The sequence below is a fragment of the Lissotriton helveticus genome, chromosome 1_1 (genome assembly GCF_964261635.1).
Source record: "Lissotriton helveticus chromosome 1_1, aLisHel1.1, whole genome shotgun sequence".
Classification (NCBI taxonomy): domain Eukaryota; kingdom Metazoa; phylum Chordata; class Amphibia; order Caudata; family Salamandridae; genus Lissotriton; species Lissotriton helveticus.
This window is the reverse complement of record NC_136057.1, coordinates 585,742,248-585,764,928: the sequence shown is the minus strand read 5'-3', so window position 1 is coordinate 585,764,928 and position 22,681 is coordinate 585,742,248. Positions and strand designations below refer to the sequence as shown.

At 47.7% G+C, this 22,681-nt stretch overlaps 1 protein-coding gene across 2 annotated transcripts in view; it reads right to left on the bottom strand.

The window, feature by feature from the left end:
• ETNK1 (ethanolamine kinase 1) overlaps positions 1-22,681 on the bottom strand; it is a 164,128-nt gene that overhangs the window by 53,213 nt on the left and 88,234 nt on the right. The window contains exon 5 of one of the 2 annotated variants that reach the window (XM_078674091.1): positions 5,600-5,683. The exons of the other annotated variant lie outside the window; for it this stretch is intronic. Within the exon in view, the coding sequence (XP_078530217.1) occupies positions 5,600-5,683 (84 nt within the window). The remainder of the gene's footprint in view (positions 1-5,599; positions 5,684-22,681) is intronic. 2 annotated transcript variants of the gene reach the window in all.

Below are 22,681 nucleotides of genomic sequence, written 5' to 3'. Positions count from 1 at the left end.
GGCTACAAAGCCAGTCATGTGAGTAATAAAACAGCTAATACAAATAATCAAAGGGGTGAAACATGTAGTACAAATCGATGCAGAGTATTAACAGTGTCTGAGATAAAAGCTCAAGTGCATTTTGCCATGAGGATAGCTTTTATTTCATTTTTAAAGAGTGTAGTGGAAGAGATAAGCCTGATTTCGGGCGGGAGTGAGTTCCAGATCCTAGGCGCCATTCCTGAGAAGGAGCGCTTATATGTTTTTTCCTTCCGGAATCTTCGAGGTTTCAGCAGAAGATTGTTTGTGCCTCTAGTGTTTCTAACTCCGCCAGAGATTGTCAGTTTCTGAGCGAGGTATCCGGGTGAATTTAGGTGTACCGCCTTGTGTGTCATGCAGGCGATTTTCATGTGTATTCTGGCTTCAAAAGGCAGCCAGTTCAGGGATTTCAAGTCAGGGGTAATATGGGAGTGCTTTTTTGACCCAGTGATGAGTCTCGCTGCAGCGTTTAAAGAAGCTCTCAGGGGTGCGGTTGTAGTTAGTGGGAGTCCACAGAGGGCGATGCTGCCGTATTCAATTCGAGGGATGACTAGTGCTTGTACTGCGGTTTGGAAGTCTTTGGCTGGGAGGAGGAACATGGAAAGGAAGGGCGTGACGCCATAAAGAAAAGGAAGAAGGGACAGGAAGATACGACGACAGGTCTAGTCACCAAGCCAAGTGAAGACCGTGTCCTACCACATGGACAAGACCAAGGGGACGACATGTAGAGGGCCCGCTACATGGAGAAGCCTGGTTAGCATGAGTAAGCAAGAAAGAAGACCGGACCGCGTCGAGGAAGAGAACGTAGAGGAAGGATGGAGAATCACAACATCACTCCACAGAGGAAGAGAGAGAACCACAGCACACAGGAACATCGGTGCTGTCCAAGGAGCACCGTAACAGTCAGCACACAGGAACATCGGTGCTGGCCAAGGAACATCGCAACATCCGTGTGGATCCCAGCAATCCCTACAACCTGCATTAGAGGAGAACAACCACTGAAGAACCGTATGGGTGCCCCGTGAACCTGAAGCTTGCCGAAGCAGAGCATACCCGAGCACTAGACAATCAACCCTTGTGGACTACACAAGACTCGACTGTGGCCATGTCCGAAGTTCCGCAGCGACCCGCACGATCATGTGGCAGTCCAGGGGACAAGGGCCTCGGCCGCATGTCCTGTGAGAAAGGAATCCGGATGGGAGAGGTGCAGCAGCGGCAGCTCCACGACAGGCAACAGGAAGCATGAAGGCCCCAGGTAAACACCTGGCACCGAGAAACGGTCTGGTGAAGACACTGAACCCATGTCCTAACGGCAAGACCATCCTGGCGGATGACATCAACACCCCCGAGGACGTCATGAGAGACTTGGCGGTGAGTCCGTTGGCAGTTCGGCAGCGACGCCTTTGCGCGGCTCATGAGAGCCCGCACGGCCCACCCGGTCCCATCGTGTCCGGCAAGAGGGTCCTCCCAGCGTCTCTAGTGAGAGAAGAGTCCAAGCAGGAGAGGCCAGTCTTCGAGGCCCCAGTGAGAGAGGAGTCTGGCAAGAAAGGCAAGTCGGAAGTTACTTGGCCGGACGGAGATGTGAAGGCATCAAGATCAGCAAATCCAGAGAAAGACCTCTCGTGCCATAGTCGTCTCCTACAACCAACAAGCGTTTTCATCCACTGGACTAGGAACACCTGCGAGACCCCTCAAGGGTCACACCCATTCTGCTCCCAATGCTCCAAGTGATGAACACTGCATATAAGCGTCAACACAGCAAGACAAGGATGATCTGAAGTACACCGCCGAGGTGAAGCTCATCTGACTGACTTTGTAATCCTGGAACTTTCAACATTCTCCCAGCTGATCGCCTGAAGAAGATCTGTTGGGGCTATCAAAAGTTATTGTTCTGTTTTCTTGCAGGTTGGACATTCGCTTTTCCTTTCATTAAAGTTTGGGAGGAATGTAGTGTCCTGCCAGGACACAGTCTAGTTGTTTGCAGTGTAACCATACACTGTGCACCCACCCACCACAGACGTCACTGGGTCAGGTGACGCTGCTAATAAAAGAACCCGAGCGCACGTGCTCGAGGCCAGATCTACCATCCCCTAACTGGTGTCCTGTGTCTCATTCCTTCCACCATGTGGGCCTAGGGCCCCAACACTACAGAAGGGTTTAAGTTTCCTCAGTGTATTGATCTGGAAGTTCGCTCCCTTTGTTGCCTTGCTGATATGTTGCTGCATGTTGAGATTGGTGTCGAGTGTTATGCCTAAAGATTTTGCTGAGTCCACGATGGTCGGTTGGACATTGAGGTGTTTAAGCCAAGTTTGAGTGGTGGAGATCTTCGCTGGAGGTGAAATCAGAAGGAACTCTGTTTTCAGGGCATTGAGTTTGAGATGATTATCGGCAAGCCAGGATTGGGTGCATCTGATCGTTGAGTTCAGGAGCAAGATGTCTTTGGGTGACTGTAATTTGAGGTAAAGTTGGGTGTCATCGGCGTACATGTGAAAGTGTACATTGGATGCTTGTAGCAAGGTGGTGAGCGGTTCCATGACTAGGATGAACAGAGTTGGGGATAGAGAGGATCCTTGGGGGATGCCTAGCGTTACGGGTATTGGCGAGGACATCAGGTTGTTGCTCTTGAATTTCTGCGACCTGTTGTGAAGAAAGGAAGTGAACCACTTTAGAACAGTTCCAGATAGACCCATTCTAGCGTTTAGTAGTTCTAGTAAGTTCTCATGTTTAACGGTGTCGAATGCTGAAGAGAGATCAAGGAGGATGAGGAGGCAGGTCTCGTTTTGGTCTAGCATTTGAAGTGCGTCGTCAATTATGTGGGTCATAGCAGTTTCTGTACTGTGTCCTGCTCGGAAGCCTGACTGGTGAGGGTTAAGGAGATCAAATTGTTCAATGTGTTTAGTAAATTGTAGTTGCGCACATTTTTCCAGCAGTTTGGCGAGAGTGGGAATATTGGTAATGGGACGGTAATTGTTGAGATCAGAGGGGTCGGCTGTAGGTTTCTTTAGAAGAGGTGTGACCTGGCCAACTTTGAGGGAATCAGGTATGCTTCCTTGTTGGAGAGAACTGTTAATAATTGTAGTCCAGAGAGGGAGCAGCAAAGGGGTAAAGTCTTTTACTGTGTTAGCAGGAAGGGGGTCCGTAAGGTGATTGGATGGTTTCAGGGTGCTGAGCAGTTTGCCAATTTCTTCTTCCGAGTATGTGCCAAAGGTTGACCAAGTAGCATTGTTTTTTGGTTCAGTGGTTGCTAGGCACTGGGGTTTGGAGTAGAGGCTTGCATCAATGAGGAGATCGCTCTTTATGTTGTCAGTTTTTTGGATAAAGAAAGCAGCGAAGTCTTCACAGGAGGGTGCCTCACGCCCAGTGTTGAGTGGTTGGGGTTGATCCTTGGATTGTGTTCTAATTAGCTCAAACAGTTTTCTCGGGCGGCTTTTTGCTTGGTCGAGCTGGAGGCTGAAGAAGTCTGATTTTGAGCGTTTTATTTTCCTGAAGTAGGCGTTTCTCTTTTTCTTCAGATCTTTTAGGTGCATTGCAGAGGGAGCTGATCTCCAGGTACGCTCTGCCAGTCGCATGTCTCGTCTATCCTCATTGAGAATCCCGTCGTACCATGGATTGGAGATTTTAGTAGAAGCCCTTTTTAGCTGCATAGGTGCAGCCTCATTAATTATTGAGGTCATAGCGTTGAGATAATGGTCAGTCAGGGTTTGAACGTCCGTAGCGCCTGTCGGTGGGAGTAGGAGGTTGCAACTATTAGGGGGCAAACTTCCTGCTTTGAGTTTTTTCAAGTCTCTTTTCCAGACTTTGGGCTTGGAGAGTTGAGCCGGGTTAACTTTAACTTTTTCATTGATAAAGAATGTGACAATATGATGGTCTGACCAGTCACAGGGTTGGATGGACTCGAGTTGGATAGAGTCCTCTTTGGAGATGATCAGGTCGAGGATAGAACCTTTCTCGTGGGTCGGGCTGTTGCATATTTGGGTGAGGTTAAGGGCATCGAGGAAGTTTTTAAGACTATTTACCACCGCGTCATTGCGATCGTTCCAGTGGAGGTTGAAGTCACCAAGACATATTTGGGTGAGCTGCCTTCCGGAATTGGTTGAGATCATATCCATGATTTGTTGGGAAAAGGTGAAGTTTTCCTTGGGTGGGTGGTAAATGCTGTGAAGCGAGCATATCGGTTTGCCCTAACTAATAAGGTCAAGGCAGATGTATTCCCAGGATGTTGGGGATGGTAGGGAGATGGAATTGACTCTCTGAACAGAGATGTTGTTCCTGTAGATGCACGCAATTCCACCCCCTATTTTGCCTACTCTGTTGAGCCGGATAATGTGGTAGTTGGGGGGAACCAGAATGTCCATTATAGGTGTCGAAGATTCAGTTAGCCACGTTTCAGTCAGGATGATTAGGTCAAGGTCCAGCGATAAGAGGAGATCAGCAATGGCGGCGGAGTGTTTCGTGGCCGATCTGCAGTTGAGGAGAGTGCATTTGAGACGGGGTGTATTGAGGGTGGTAGATGGTTCTAGAGAGAGAGGGACTTTTCTAAGGTTATTGGGGATGGAGAATCTGCTGTTTAGTGTGGGGGGTCTAAGGGGGTTTGGGTGTATCGTGGGAATGTTGAGGTGTGGGGTTGTTGTGTGATTTTGGGGGGCTGTGTGATTTTGGGGGGCAGGGTCATAGGAGCGGAGAAGGGTGAGTGTGTCGAGGTCAGAAGTTGAGTTGTGGGTGCGACGAGGGCGACTGTTGCGATTGCGAGCTGGGATTGAGGTCAGGATGGGGGAGAGTTGAGTGAGAGAGCTAATCGGCAGGGTGGGGGACAAGTTGTGCAGGGAGGTGTATTTGTGTGAGGGGTTGCAGGGGCGATGAGGGGGACGAGGGCAGTTACTGCGCCTATGACCAGGGATTGACGCTGCAGAGCATTGGAGAGGCGGAGCGAGGCATGCGCATTTCTGCGCGTAACCGCAAGCTCTAGGCCGCCACAAGGAAAAGCGTGTGGTAGCTTTTTCTGGAGCCACATATTAAACGTCTCGCAGAGCAGCGCATGCGCTGGCTCAGCGAGACCTATAAAGGACTTCTTTACCAACAGCGCAAACAAATAGGACCTCCACACGGGTCAAACACAGAAAATAAACAAAATGCGCAAACAACAGCAAGGCAACTGAAAAGGGCACGAAAGACATTCAATCTTGAGCAAGGATAGGCTCTGAGGAGTGTAGCATACAATGTAATTTGTGACAGTCAGCTTGAGCTCTCTGTAACTAGACCACAAAAAAGAAGTGCAACTTTTCTCAACTATGCACCCTGAGAATTTACACTGTGAATCCCACAAATGCCACCGCACATGCGTACGCAATTCCCAGGAGCAGCTGTTATGAAGATTCTTTAAAACTATAAACTTGCTAGGAGACTGTTCTTTTGGGTTTGACTAGAGCACATAATAGAAAACAAAACTCATTGATTTCACCAGCCCAAATGAAGTCAAGTCACGTTCAAATTGTATTTTTGGAAAAACACGTTCAAAAGGTATTTTTGGAAAAACAATCAATTATTACAAGACTAAACAAAGTAAATTCTCATAAGTGGTTACCTGCAAATTCGTTGAAATGATTGCCAATATCGTACGCTTGGTAATTGTACCCAGAGTATTCATAATCAATGAACTGAACGTCACCTATGTAAGGCAAAAGTCAAAGTATTAGAATTTACCAACAAAATACCAACGTCAACTTCTGCATGCCTAATAAAGTAACAGATCTTTCCCAAAACGGAAATCATTAGCATTCAGCTGCATGTACTGTTAATGTACTGTTAAAATCAATCTAGAAAACCGGCAGCATTTTATGGCATTCAATTCAGTGTAAAGGATGCAACATCTATACCTGAGGCAATAATTTCCTTTCCAATCCTATACTAGATAACTTAAACGTTTTGAATGATTTACAACCTAAAATGAATTATTTTTTAAATGAGCTCTAAAACTAATGTTTATTTCCTCTCACAAAGGCATTTGAAAACACAGGCAGGCAGTTTTACGATTTTCTTCACTATCAACTACAACATACAACAGCCAGAAAGCAAAACCTAAAAGAACGCACTAGTAGATCACTATAAAGAATCTGTGCTTTAACGTCAAGAGAATATATCTACTCCGTTTCACTCCAATACATTAACCTTACATGACAAACACTCATAGCCAGCAGAGGCAGAAAAGACAGTCCCAGTGGGGAAACAAAAGTGATCGACTGAGAGCAAGTACTGCTGAAGATATCCCCATTACCTGAATCTTATAAACGATAGCCACTTACACAACAAAACAAAAAACAAACAGCCAGACCGTAGTATTTAGGATTTGAGAAAGCAGCAAACTGGAGCTGTGCAAGTTTCCTCCTAGAAAGCTGCTTAGTGATACAAAATAATAGATTGAAAAGAAGGGAAGAGTGACATTCTACCAGGGTTTTGTCATCGGTCACCAAAAGGGCCAATAAACGCAGCTGCTGGTAAACAAAATCAGAATACATGGAAAATCTACCAGGGGGCGATCTAATCAAAGGGTTATAACTCTTCTTATTATAGAATCTGACAAAAACAAAATTCACATATCATTGGGAACTGCTTACTCCATTAGATTTGCAGCGGAAAGCATTAACGATGCCATAAATTGCCAATTACCTCAAGTACGTTCAAGGAACCAATCCCTCTTCTTAAGATGTGTTAACACTTATGCACTCAAAAGAAAACACATTCTCTGTGCCCTTGCTGTGCCTGTGACCGTCCTGAGCCTCACAGAAGCGGTCGCTCCCCTCACTGCTCCCTGCTCACCCACGTGGTATCGTAACGCTGTAATTGCCTCGCACTGCTATTATCTTGCACTGTCATAGTAGCGCTTATTGCCAGACTCGAGCGCACTGCTAAATATAGAATCTCCGTAGCGATTTATGAGCAGCCCGTGATTAGAATCATCGTAGCGCTTTTTGAGCTGACCGTGATTTATCTGTAACTGTGCCATTATCAATTGCTGTGCCACTCGCTTTGCATATAGTTGCCTGATTGTGCTGCCCAGTTGATATTGATTAAGGAAGGTCGTGCCCCAATCTCGTCCTGTTTTCACTTGTGGCTTGCAGCCATCTTGTTGTTTGTTTGTTTGCCTCCCAGCCCGGATCTCCCCCCCGCTCCCACCTCCCAGCTGCTCCTCCCTCGCCCCACCCCCCTCCACTATCCACTTATGACAGGTGCTTTTATGCGCAGCGTTCACGCGCAGCGATCGCGCCCAATGCGCGCCAAAGGTGCGCCAAAGGTAAGCCCGTCTACGCCCGTCCGCGCCTGGACCGCGCCCGGCGCCAGACCCCCTGTCCCCCGCAAAATCAAATCCATCCGCATAACGTACGATGCCGCAATCCTCTCAGCACTTAATCCCGGCCGACTCCCAAATTGCAACCAAGCCGCCCCGGGTCAAACGCATGGACCCTTCGCCTGCCTCTCCTGCCAATTCGACTGCACCAGGATCCACACCAAACCCACAGACTCCACACTGAATTCCAACACTAACCACCTGAAGTGCATCCTGCTCAACACCCGCTCGGTCCACAAACATGCCATTGAACTCTGGAACCTACTCGACACCACATCACCGGACGTCGCCTTTCTCACAGAAACTTGGATGAACGCCTCATCAGCGCCCGACATCGCCATAGCCATTCCGGACGGCTACAAAATCATCCGAAAGGACCGCATCAACCAGACAGGAGGAGGCATCGCCATCGTCCACAAAAACCACATCCGCATCACGACCAATTCCGACGACATCCTCGCTACCGCCGAACACCTTCACTTCCAGATCCACACCGACCCCAAGACCACACTCAGAGGCACCCTCATCTACAGACCTCCAGGACCCCGTACACAATTCAGCGAAGACATCACTGACTTCATCAGCCCACATGCCCTCCCCTCCGAGAACTACATCTTACTGGGAGACCTCAATTTTCACCTGGAAAAGAAAAACGACAGCAATACCACCAACCTCCTGGACAACATGGCCAATCTCGGACTCAAACAACTTGTTGACACCCCCACCCACCTTGCCGGACACACGCTCGACCCCATATTCACTTCCAGCAAACACATCTCCTTGGATCACACCACAGCTCTCCATTGGACGGACCACAGCTGCAATCACTTCAACTACAATAAGACCACGACCCACAACGCCCCACAACCTATTCCCCGAAGAAACTGGAACAAAATTACCACCGAGCAACTCTTCACATCGCTTCACCAAAACACTCCTTCCAAATCCTCGGACCCAAACCAAGCAGCCACCAACATGGCACAATGGATCTCCCACTGCGCCGATGAAGTAGCCCCCTTGAAAAACCACCATATCAAGCAAGGTAGCAAAAAAGCCCCCTGGTTCAATGACGACCTTAAGAAATCCAAGAAGCTCTGTCGTACCCTCGAGAAAGCCTGGAGAAAAAACCCAACCACTGACAACATGGCCTCCTTCAAGAACGCCACCAGCAAACACCACCAACTTATCAGATCCACCAAGAAATCAGCATTCAAAGATCGACTTGACAACAACGCCCAAAACAGCAAGGAACTATTCAACATCGTCAAAGAATTCACCAACCCCACCGCCGGCAGCAACGACATCACTCCCTCCCAAGACCTCTGTGACTCTCTATCCTCATTCTTCCACAACAAAATCGCCGACATACATAACAGCTTCAAAAAACAGTCCGAAGACCTGCCCTCTTCACCCACCCCCGAACTAAAACAGCACTCCAACAACCTTTACGCCTGGAACGCAATCACCACCGAAGACACCATCCGCCTGATGAACTCCATCCACTCAGGTGACCATCCTGAGCCTTCGGCGAAGAGGTCGCTCCCCTCGCTACTCCCTACACATCAGCCTGCTTCTGGTGGTATCGTTTTCACCTTGCTGTGCACGCTCCGCTATCTGCAGCGCCTCTTAGCAGACTTGGTTTCACTGTTTATTTATTTATTTACTGTAGCGCCGTGCCCCATCTCGTCCTGCGCTGTTTGTATCACTGCCATTTTGTGCTTATTGTTGTTGTTGTTTAGCCTCGCCTACCAGCCCCGCACCCGCCTCACGGCTGCTCCTCCCTCCCACAGAGATTAAATCCCCTCACGGCCGGAAATAGCGCTGTGACCATCTAGAGCCTTCGGCGAAGAGGTCGCTCCCCTCGCTACTCCCTACACATCAGCCTGCTTCTGGTGGTATCGTTTTCACCTTGCTGTGCACGCTCCGCTATCTGCAGCGCCTCTTAGCAGACTTGGTTTCACTGTTTATTTATTTATTTACTGTAGCGCCGTGCCCCATCTCGTCCTGCGCTGTTTGTATCACTGCCATTTTGTGCTTATTGCTGTTGTTGTTGTTTAGCCTCGCCTACCAGCCCCGCACCCGCCTCCCGGCTGCTCCTCCCTCGCCCCTCCCCTCCCTCCCACTATGCATATATGACAGATGCTTTTGAGCGCAGCGCTCACGCGCAGCGGTCGCGCCCCAGTCGCGCCGAAGGTGCGCCAAAGGTAAGCCCGTCTGCGCCTGGACCGCGCCCAGCGCCATACCCCCTGGCCCCCGCCGCTCCCAAAACACTAGACTCACATACGATACCGCTACTCTCCTCGCCCACAACACCGGACGCACCCCGCTATGCTGTGTAGCGACCCCAGGACGTACCCACGGCCCATTCGCCTGCCTCTCCTGCAAGTTCAATTGCATCAGGACCCTCAACAAACCCACTTCCTCCACACACATCTCCGAACCCACCCGCCTGAAATGCATCCTACTGAACACCCGCTCGATCCACAGACATGCAACGGAACTCTAGGACCTTATTGACACTACGTCACTTGATATCGCCTTCCTTACTGAAACATGGTTGAACGCATCCTCTGCCCCCGACATCGCCATAGCCATACCAGACTCTTACAAGATTATTCGAAAGGACTGCAACAATCAAACTGGAGGAGGCATCGCCATCGTCCACAGAAATACCATCAAAATCACAACCAGCTCCGACGGCAATCTTGCAACCGCCAACATCTCCACTTTCAGATCCACACCGACCCCAGGACCACCATTAGAGGCACACTCATTTACAGGCCTCCAGGCACCCGCTCTCAATTCAGCGACGACATCACAGACTTTGTCAGCCCGCACGCCCTCGTCTCCGAGAACTACCTTCTTCTAGGAGACTTCAACTATCACCTTGAAAACACACTCGACACCAACACCACCACCCTTCTGGACATTCTGGCCAATCTCGGACTCAAACAACTTGTTGACACCCCCACTCACACAGCCGGACACACGCTCGACCCTATCTTCACCTCCAGCAAACACATCTCCTTCGATCGCACTACAGCTCTCCACTGGACGGATCACAGCTGTGTTCACTTCAGCTACAAAACCACCCTGACCCACAACCGCCCACAATCTATTCCTCGGAGAAACTGGAACAAAATCACCACCGACCAACTCCTCACATCTCTCAACCAAAACCCTCCCACCCTTGAAATGGACCCAAACCAAGCGGCCACCAACTTCAGGCAATGGATTACCCACAGTGCAGACGAATTAGCACCCCTGAAAAAGCACCAGTTGAAATCTTCCAGCAAAAAAGCTCCCTGGTTCAATGATGACCTTAAAAAATCCAAGAAGCTATGCCGCACCCTGGAGAAGAATTGGAGAACGAACTCAACCTCAGACAACATGGCCTCCCTCAAGACAGCCACCCGTAAACACCACCAACTGATCCGATCCGCCAAGAAATCATCATTCAAAGACCGTCTCGACAACAACTCTCATAACAGCAAGGAACTCTTCAATATCGTAAAAGATTTCACCAACCCTACCGCTGCATCCAACGACATCACTCCCTCCCAAGACCTCTGCGATGCGCTATCCTCCTTCTTCTACAACAAAATTGCCGACATCCACAACAGCTTCAAGAACTCTCCCAGTGAGCAACCCGCCCCACCCCCTTTAGATCCCACTCCTCCAACTAACAACCTCAGCGCCTGGAACCCAATCACCTCTGAAGAAACCATTCGCCTCATGAACTCAATCCACTCCGGCTCTCCTTCTGACCCCTGTCCCCACCACATCTTCAACAAAGCTGACTCCATCATCGCACCCCAACTCCGCGATATCATCAACTGCTCTTTCAACGCTGCCACCTTTCCAGAAATCTGGAAACACGCCGAACTCAGCGCCCTTCTGAAAAAACCCACAGCAGACCCCTCAGAACTGAAAAACTACCGACCCATATCCCTCCTCCCTTTTCCAGCCAAAGTCATCGAGAAAGCCGTCAACAGCCAACTCGCCACCTTTCTCGAAGCCAACAACCTCCTTGATCCATCTCAATCCGGATTTCGAGCCAAACACAGCACCGAAACCGCCCTCATTGCGGCGACCGACGACATCCGAGCACTCCTGGACAACGGAGAAACAGTGGCCCTCATTCTACTCGACCTCTCCGCCGCCTTCGACTCTGTATGTCACAACACCCTCATACAACGCCTCAACAACATCGGCTTACAAGGAAAAGCCTTGGACTGGATCATCTCGTTCCTCGATGGGAGAACTCAGAGTCCGTCTCCCCCCATTCTACTCAGAAGCCACCGAAGTCACCTGCGGCGTACCTCAAGGATCCTCACTCAGTCCCACCCTCTTCAATGCCTACATGAGTCCTCTCGCCTCCATCGCACGCCAACACAACCTCAACATCATCTCCTACGCCGACGACACCCAGCTAATCCTCTCCCTCACCAAGGACCCCAACACCGCCAAAAACAATCTTCACGAAGGCATGAAAGAAGTAGCCGAATGGATGAAACAGAGCCACCTTAAACTCAACTCAGACAAAACGGAAGTGCTCATCCTAGGATCCTCCCCCTCAGCTTGGGACGACTCTTGGTGGCCTTCCGCTTTGGGCTCAGCACCCACACCCACAGACCACGCACGCAACCTCGGCTTCATTCTAGACTCCTCTCTCTCAATGTCTAAACAAGTTAACGCCGTCTCGTCCTCCTGCTTCAACGTCCTTCGCATTCTCAAAAAGATCTTCCGATGGATCCCCCTCGAGACAAGAAAGACTGTCACCCATGCTCTGGTCACGAGTCGACTGGATTATGGCAACACACTTTACGCCGGAATTACAACAAAATTACAGAAAAAACTCCAGCGCATCCAAAACGCATCAGCGAGACTCATATTAGACATCCCGCGCCAAGAGCACATCACCGGACACCTAAAAAACCTCCACTGGCTTCCAGTCAACAAAAGAATTACTTTCCGCCTCCTTACCCACGCACACAAGGCCCTTTATAATCTAGGACCCGAATGCCTCAATACCCGACTGTCCTTCTACTATCCCACCCGCCAACTAAGATCATCCAATCAAGCCCTCGCCGCAGTCCCGCGCATCCATAAATCCACCATGGGTGGCAGATCCTTCTCCTTCCTGGCTGCCAAGACCTGGAACTCACTCCCCACCCACCTCCGCCTTACTCAGAACCACATCTCCTTCAGAAAAGAATTGAAAACCTGGCTATTCGACAAACAATGAACCCCTCCCTCTAGCGCCTTGAGACCCTCTGGGTGAGTAGTGCGCTATATAAATGCATGAACTTGAACTTGAACTCAGGATCGCCAACCGACCCATGCCCCCACCATATTTTCAACAAAGCAGACTCGATCATCGCACCCCATCTCCGTGACGTCATCAACTGCTCCTTCAACTCTGCTACCTTCCCGGAAAGCTGGAAACATGCAGAACTCAGCGCCCTTCTAAAAAAAACCACAGCAGACCCCACTGAACTTAAGAACTACCGCCCCATCTCGCTCCTCCCATTCCCTGCCAAAGTCATTGAGAAAGCCGTCAGTCAGCTCGCCGCCTTCCTTGAATCCAACAAATCCCTCGACCCCTCACAAAGCGGCTTCCGAGCCAAACACAGCACCGAAACAGCCCTAATCGCAGCAACTGACGACATTCGAACCCTACTGGACAACGGAGAAACAGCTGCCCTCTTCCTACTTGACCTCTCTGCAGCCTTCGACAGTCTGTCATAGCACCCTCATTCAACGCCTCAGCAACATCGGAATTCAAGGAAAAGCATTGGACTGGATCATCTCGTTCCTAGCTGGAAGAACCCAGAGAGTCCGCCTCCCCCCTTTCAGATCAGAGGCCACCGAAGTCATATGCGGCGTACCACAAGGATCTTCAATCAGTCCCACCCTCTTCAACGTATACATGAGCCCCATCGCGCGACAACACAACCTCAACATCATTTCCTACGCAGACGACACCCAGCTGATCCTCTCTCTCTCTCTCACCAAAGACCCAAACACCGCCAAAACCAACTTACACGAAGGAATGAAAGAAGTAGCCGAATGGATGAAGAACAGCCGCTTAAAACTGAACTCGGACAAAACGGAAGTCCTCATCTTAGGTTCATTCCCCTCCGCCTGGGACGACTCTTGGTGGCCACCGGCCCTGGGAACCGCACCCATTCCTACGGATCATGCGCGTAACCTGGGCTTCATCCTGGACTCCTCCCTCTCGATGACCAGACAAGCCAACGCCGTCTCATCATCATGCTTCAACATCCTGCGCATGCTCAAAAAAGTCTTCCGTTGGATCCCTACCGAAACAAGAAAAACGGTCACCCACGCACTGGTTACAAGCCGACTGGAGTATGGTAACACCCTCTACGCCGGAACCACAGCCAAACTACAGAAAAAACTCCAACGCATCCAAAACGCCTCAGCCAGACTAATACTGGACATCCCTCGTCAAGCTCACATTTCCACTCACCTGAAAGACCTTCACTGGCTCCCCGTCAACAAAATAATAACGTTTCGTCTCCTCACCCACGCACACAAAGCCCTATACGACCTAGGACCCGAATGCCTCAACACTCGATTGTCCTTCTACACCCCCACCCGCCAACTACGATCATCCAATCAAGCCCTCGCAGCCATTCCGCGCATCCATAGATCCACCATGGGGGGCAGATCCTTCTCCTACCTAGCGGCCAAGACCTGGAACTCTCTCCTCTCCAATCTCCGCCTTAATCAGAACCACCTCTCCTTCAGAAAACAACAAAAAACTTGAATAGCACCCCCCCCTAGCGCCTTGAGACCCTCTGGGTGAGTAGTGCGCTATATAAATATCTGAACTTGAACTTGCTTCCCAGTAAATCTCAGTTTAAGTGCACATATTGGTGCTACGCAAAGTGGTACTTAACACGGGCATATGAAATCTGATATTTGAGGGACAAAAGTTAGAGCTATTAGCATTGTAAATGACAAAATTGACATTTATGTGTTGGTTTTGAAAACAGATAAATAAATGGCATTGTCATTTACAATGCCAATAGCTTAATCTCTCGCAAATGCCACACACAGACCGACACCTACACACACACAGACCAACACCTACACACACACACACAGAGCCCCCCCCCACACACACAGAGCCCGCCCCCACACACACAGAGCCACACTTATGTCAAATAAAAATGTGATACCAAATCTTACGTAATCTTGTAAAGAAGCAGATAATATTTACAAGCGCTTTCTGCGAGATGAAAAGCCCAGGACGTGGAGCAAGTCGGCAGCATTTTTACAATGACATCATTTTGTTCTATTTCAGGGAAACGTGTCAAAACTTCAGGTCTAGAGCATGGATGCCTTCTGCCGTGAATAGAGCCCTCAATCAGTCTCGACAACAGATGTTGCATTCGGTAGCTTCGATTTAAATGTGTACGTGCGGCCTAAACAATTCCCACTATGCAACGTGCTATTGGCTTCCCAGCCCTGACTGAGGATGTCATATACGACATGGGGGTCACTTGGCAGCCAGGCAACCAGGAAGACCCCCTCCCCAAGGCGGGGCCCTTCTGGTCTCGTAATGTACGCTGAACACATTGCAAGGTCTCCAGCGTTACTGTTCGCTGCACGGCACCACTGCAGCCATGTCACTTCACCCAGGGTATGTAGAATATCAGGCGTCACAAATGTCACTCAAAAAGCGTGAGTCGGCGATCGTGGTACCCAGTCTCGCTCCTTTCCCTAAAGGGTGGCGCACCCCCTTCTCCAACCACCACCACCTCCATTACTTTTTGAAGCCCATCATCAAAGGGGTGGCACGCCGGTTCTCTTTCCACCCACACACGTCCGCTCCAATGCCACATAGATGGGTCTGAGTGCTTCGCCTGTGAGAACTCTTATATCGCGCCTGTGTGTGAGCTCTTAGTCTGTACACTTCTCTAGCTGCTGTAAGTACCTGCTGTAAGTACGCAGGCTAGGTATGCAGCTCTCTCGTCTCTCCCACGCCAGGGAACCACCAGTTCCATTCTGTGGCTGCCTTAAAGTTGCCACAGGATGTGGAATTCATGCCCCGTCCTGCCTGCATCTCTATCACCAGAATGTTGCTGGCTTTGCTGACATCTTTTCTGATTCGGAGATGAATTGTGACATTATTCGCCGGGCTGCCCCTTTAAATCCTATTTTCCCATAGCGCTTTCAGACCTAATCGTAGCGATCCACGTTACTACCACCCAAGTCAAGGAAAACGTTTTACCGACACCAGAGGTAAAACTGAGCTGACAGAGCGTTTCTGCAGGTGATGAATTACGTTTCTGCCTCGGCTATATCACCAGCTGCAGGACATGTAAGTATTAAGAAAGATGACACCTTCACGCGAGTACATGTCCAGAGGGAGAAAAACGGGAGGGGGGGGGGGGGGAGCAGTCTGCCGGCCGCCTTTATCTCAATCTGATAACATGGTTTTCTGAACAAGCGCCTCGAAAGACCCCACGGGCTTCCACGCTAGCCTGTTACCCAACTGGTCTGCAGGATACCATGTATTGCATTATTATACCTCTACTTGTACTTTGTACGCTTTTGTAACCCACACATTTGTCACTTTTTCCTCCTGTAATGCACCGTTTGCTACCTCTTGTATTTTGTTTGCTCACGATTGTCACTCTTGCCTCATGTAATGTAACGTTTGCTTTTGTAATTTGTTCACTTGTTATGTTCTCATGTATCAGTTCTGTTCCTATTATGAAGTGCTCCGACACCTTCGGGTAAAGTCCGCACTATATAAAAACGCATAAATAAATTCCAGTCTGGGACTTGCATTTAACAGATAAGTATATTCTCCGATGGATCCAATTATATTGATTGCCTTATCAAGCACCTGAGAACAATGACTACATGACATGGAAGCCTGCCTGAGCATCTTATAGAGCTTTGCATTCTGGTACTTGTAGTTTTGCTGCCCCCCCTCCCTTTCGTAAACGTAGGAACTGTAACAGTGCCCTTGCAAAGCCCATCCCCCTCCACACCTGCCCAGCTACCGGCCCACCAGGGTGTAGTTGTTGGAGAAAGGGTCCGTCTGTATCCTGGTCTGAGTACTTGACACCATGGTGCTCCTGTTCATCATGGCAGCCAACAGCGGTGGAGACTTCTCCGGTTGGTAAGTAAATAAACAAAAACACAAAAGTTCAAAAACTCTTCCAGAAAGAGAAAAAGAAAGTGAGGTCCGGATCAGGTTTCTTTAACCCAGACCCAACAAGGTGCTCCCAGGCACTTCATGGAAAAACTGCCAGCAGCGCCCCCCCTGGCTGCCCAACAGGACACGCTCTGTCCAGGGGCAAAAGTGAACTGGCCAGTGTGCAAAGCTCTGCTCCGGCTGCGGACCGCCGTGCACGGGGCTTGCTTCTGCAGCCCGGGGAAGACCGCGCAACTCGTGCTGCAGAAAAATGCACGGCAGTGGAATGTTTTGGTTGCTTCAGACGGGAGCGAGGGCTGGGACGGGATTCTGCTGGGGGACGAAGCAGGTTCTGTCCCCTCGTCCAGGTCAAAGAAAGTCTCTTTTCGTTTGTTGGCTACTCGCTCTCTGCCTCTCTCTCCAGGATCTGGCAATAAGGGGGCTGCGCCGTCTGCCTGCCCTGCTAAGCGTGTGACATCAGATGCCGACGGAGACTCGCTGGGCGACCGGAGACACCATAATATGCATAATTTTAGTCAGAACTTGTTCTTAGTTTGCAATATTTTTACATTCATCTCAGGGACTTTACGCCAGCAAAAAAAAAAAAAAAAAAAGGCCACAGACAGTGGGCTAGGTTGGACAGCATCGAACACGGACAGTGGGCGGGAGGGAGGAGGCACGGACAGTGGGCGGGCGGGAGGGAGGAGGCACGGACAGTGGGCGGGCGGGAGGGAGAACTTTTAGAACGCACGGACAACGGGACGGCGAGAGGGAGGGTTTGGGGGGCGGGACTTAAAAAAAGAGTCAGAAACGCCCACGATTCTCGTTCTGACCGAGAAAAAGTTATTGACACTGATGTCTTCCAATGGCTAGCCTCCATTTATGGAGCTAGCCAATGGAAGAAGGGGCGGTTTCAAGTCCCCACTACTGAGATAACATTAGATTTCGCCCTGGGTGGAGCAACTGCTACGCAGTTGCTACGGCCAGGGGCGAAACCGAAAAAGAGGGAAAAAAAAAACTCTACAGAGCCGACACATTTACCTTACACATCACAATTTCCACTATACGTGCACAATCTGCTTTACCTGTTAGGTGGCAACAAAGGAAAATACATTTGCAAACAAAGTGCCACTAAGCCTAAAATCTTTAACTAAGACAAATAAGTGCAGATGTTGGTTGAAAAAAAAAAAAGTACAAAATGAAACCATAGTGCAAACAAACAAAACACGTGCACCTTCTTGCCTGCAGTACAAATACAAGCTAACTTCTTTACTGCTAGTGACTTCTATACACCACCTCATTTCCAATGCCTTGATAAAGGCGGGGGCCTTCATCACTGCCTGAAAGGAGCAGAGCTTAAAGTTGCTAATTGTAAGGTTACTGCATTGAGGGTTTAATCAAGAGCATCAACCACCTACGGTTCAAGAAAAAAAAAAATATATATATATATATATATATATATATATATATATATATATATATATATTCATATTCACTGAAAAAACCATAGGTTATAGACCATATATAGTTAGGAATTAGCATTTACAAAACCTTGAAAATTCACTGAAAAAACCATAGGTTATAGACCATATATAGTTAGGAATTAGCATTTAAAAAACCTTATTTTACTCACACAAAACCATTGAAATTCCATATATAGTTAGTTGCACTAACTATATATCGCGCACCCGCAATCCACTGCTGATCATGTCACATATTACATCATTCATGACATGGTCAGTGACATCACTGATGACATCACTGATGACATCTCAAATGACATCACTGATGACATCACTGATGACATCTCAAATGACATCACTGATGAGATCACTGATGACATCATCCAGTGACTGTGTGTTTCTGTAAAGTTTAAATATGTTTTACATATTGAAGAATGAGTAGATGTATAAGTGTCTGGACGAAGGATTTAGTAGGTGCATGACTGAATGTATGAGTGAGTGATTAAATGTGTCTCACTGAGTGCATGGGTTAGTGACTAAACTGTCTTAATTTGTGCATCATTATGTCTGTTGTTCTGTAAACTGCTGCATGTGTTGATCAGTAGCTATATGATTAACTATATGGGTTATTGATTGATTGTCCAAGTATTTGTATAGGAGACTGAGTGTGTGTGTGGCTGGCTGGGAGGTGTGTGACTCTGTGCCGATCAATGTGTACTTGTATCAATGATTGTATAAGAAAGTAAGTATGTGTTAGTGTATGTTTGAAAATGTAAGGTGCTCTATGTTTAACTGTATAGACAAGAAAATGGAAGTGTGATTGATTCTTTACAGGACTGACTAGGTGTGTGAGTAACTCCATGGATGAGTGGCAGAGTGTAAGTGTCTGTATAGGTGTATGAGTGCATATGATAGTGTTGTAAAGATGAGTGATTGTATGTATGAATGATTGTATGGGTGAATGAGTGAATGTGTGTGTAGACGTAGGAATCAGTGAGTACGTATGTAGTAACTAGTATTGGTGTGTCAATGGTTTCAAAAATTATACTCTGTATTTAACACTGGGTGAAACAGAGGTTATATTAAAACGTGAGGAGATGCATTGTATTGTCACATGAATGATATCATCAGTGATGTGGTCATTGATGTCATTTGAGATGTCATCAGTGATGTCATCAGTGATGTCACTGACCATGTCATGAATGATGTAATATGTGACATGATCAGCAGTGGATTGCGGGTGCGCGATATATAGTTAGTGCAACTAACTATATATGGAATTTCAATGGTTTTGTGTGAGTAAAATAAGGTTTTTTAAATGCTAATTCCTAACTATATATGGTCTATAACCTATGGTTTTTTCAGTGAATTTTCAAGGTTTTGTAAATGCTAATTCCTAACTATATATGGTCTATAACCTATGGTTTTTTCAGTGAATTTCAATGGTTTTTTAATAGCAAATATCATAAGCTGTCGAATGTCAAGTACGTGGTAAGTAAAAACATTTTCGTGTTTATGCACACTGATCTGCTTTGAATACTGCCCCCCACCCCTCATTTCTATTAGGAGTACTCTCTCTTTGCAGATAGTGAAGGGTAGTTAACGCAGCCCTTTGCCCCCTTTGTAATACGTCGTGCCTGCTTCTCTCTCCATTTGATTGATTGTTCTCTTTGGTTCATTCTCTATTTACAAACAAGCACAGAGTCGCAATACTCTGTTTAGTCTTTGCAGATAGCGAAAAATCGTGTAAAAAAAACAAAAGGAATCGAGCAAAATCAGTAGGCTACTAATGGGATCTCTTTTTGACCTCGCTAAAAAACATTAGGAACAACCTGTTGAAAATAGCAATGCGTATGTACATAAGCGGCGTTCATTTGTGTTCACAGTACCCCTTGTTGATTGTTTCAATCGAGCATTGAATTGTTCGAAGTTAATTCTCTTAAGGATCTTCTCTACCTGCAAACGAGGAAGAATAGGAATATTCTCTCTCCCTTTGCAGATAGTGAAGGGTAGGTAACGCAAGCCTTTAACACGTCGTACCTATTTCATTCCTCATTGATTGATTGATTGTCCGAACATTGACTGTTTGGGAATTAGTTCTTTTTGGAGGTATTCCCTGTTTGCAAATAAACGTAGGAAAATCTTTGCAAGTAGTGAAAGGGTACGTAATGCGGACCTTTCTCCCCCGTTGTAATCTGTCATGCCTATCTACTCCCCACTGATTGATGCACCTTTTTCACCCGGACCATTTACTAGAGATACGTCATCTGGCCCGACCAGAGAGCACCCCTAGTGAAAAGGACATATGCAATAATAACGAAGTGATCACTGTATCCTGTTAACAGAAACTTTACCATGAAACAACCTGGAAAGAAAAAAATAGGAAAACGAAAATCAGTAGGCCACTGATGAACATGAACTTTTATTAAACAACAAACAAAGAAACGATAACATAACGTAATGATAAAACCTATTAATGTCCTAGAAACAAGAAAACGTTAAAGTATGCCAGTGGTGAGAGACCAGAAAAACAGTCCGAGAAACCAAATCACCCCTCGCTGTCCCAACTCATGCACTCTGAAAGTTCAAAGTTTTGAGGAGTGCTTGTAACATTGTCTGAAGCCTATTTGCAATTGCTTCATCTTCACTATTCTTAAAGTAAGTGGGGGCTGTTGTGATGCGGTGCCACCCTGAACCGCTTGACGGAGGCCCCCGAGGGACGGTGTCATGTCGCGGACTCGGAGGGGGCGCTTGGCTCCGGCCCCCTCCCCAAGTCGTGTTGCCCTGGTGTGGCCTGAGATCGCCCCCGACATAGGTGGCCGGCTCCCGGGGTCAAGCGGAACTTTTTTCCTTTTGGTGACTCTTCCATTCTTCACCTTGTCCCACAATCCGTTTTACCTAAAGACACGCTGTAGTGGGGCACCCCTTTTCCGTTTCATTTGCCATTCAGCCCGCTTTTGCTACACTGTGCCTCTTCCGCTATTCAGCTGTTTACCGCCCGCTCTTTCGACTACAGCGTCTCGCTCACCATGTACTTGAGTTGCTCCCGCTCTTGCGGTGCAGCGATAGGCGGCTGCCACAGGACTCTCAAAATGGCGGCCATCTCTTCAGATTTGGGCGTGGTCCACTAAAATGGGCCTGCGACACCTTGGAACTCGGACGCTTGTCTGCTAGAGCTTGGGCTCCATTCTCGAAAGCGTCCCCTCATCCTTGAAGATTCTACAAAAGTCTTGGGGGCCCCCCGACTCCCGCAGGCTTCTGGTGGGGAGCGCCTAGCATGATTGCTCGTGGAATGGCCACGACGGAGCTACGAAATGGTGGTGCTCTCATGCTAACGCCAGCTTCAGTCTGAAACATCCAGAAACACTGTAGACTACCAATTCGATCAGTTCCGGTAGCGCTCCAACGTGACCCGGTAGAGAAGAACTTGCCCTCCCCTCTTTGACTGATGGTTCTTGTTGCCTGTCCCTTCTGTTGTCATTTAACAGAACTATTTAGCCTGCTGAAAGGGGTTGTGTGCCGTCCGCTGGTTGGTGGAGACATTTTGACTATATTCTGGACCTGCGTTGTCGCGTAATGCGTCATATGACGTGCCGCGTTAGAAAGTTTAATAAATTATTAAACACAATAAACAATCCTTAAAAAATAAAAAAAAATAAAAAATAATCAACAAAACCAACAATCAATTAACAACAGTATTTGAAAAGTCTATCATTCATTTTTCATTGCAGTACGCTGCCCAGAAAGCTTCCCGGTTTTTTTTTTTTTGCCCCGCGGGGCCGTTTTAAAGCCTCCACATTAAACCTAGGGGGTCAGGGAGGATCTACTATGCCCCCTTATGGTTATTTGCCCCTTTGTTTTGGCCTCCTCTTGTCTCTCGATCCTACCGAGAGACAAGATGGCGGCCGCTACGGACTTTTTGGAATGTTGACAGACGCCAGAGAACCAATCAGCTTCGCTTCACAAAGCTCCGTTGCGCGAAAAGTACGCGTCCTGGAGCGCTGCCCAGAGCGCGCTTACAGATATATATCTTTTTTTAAACGTTAATTTCTCAAAATCCACTGGAGCACATATATTGAGACCTACAAAAGGCACATCGGGCTACCAGTCCCTACAATTTTGCCAAGTTTCGTGCAAATCCATTCAGCCGTTCGGGCTAAAAGTGAGGCCAACCGCCCTATGGAAATTAACATGGGAAAAACGCGTTTTGGGACCCCCCTTTTTTCTCGGCCCCCCCTTGACGAACCCCCCCAAAATTTTCAGGGGCTGCTCAGAAACAAAATGTGCCATTTTCCTGAAAATTTCAGCCAATTCCGTCCACAAACGCCAAAGTTATTAGACATAGAATTTTCAAAAATCCCATAGAGAAAAAATCCTAACTATATATACCTACTGGCGACCGCCAGTAGGTAATATATATATATATATATATATATATATATATATATATATATATATATATATATATATATATATATATATATATATATATATATATATATATATATATATATATATATATATATATATATATATATATATATATATATATTATTTTTTTTTTTTTTTACAGTGGACCAGAAGAAATAACCAGTCCATCCTACTCCTAAAAAAACCCTAATATAACTCATCTCAGGTTGCCATAACTAATTTAGAGAAACATGTTTCCGTGACAGG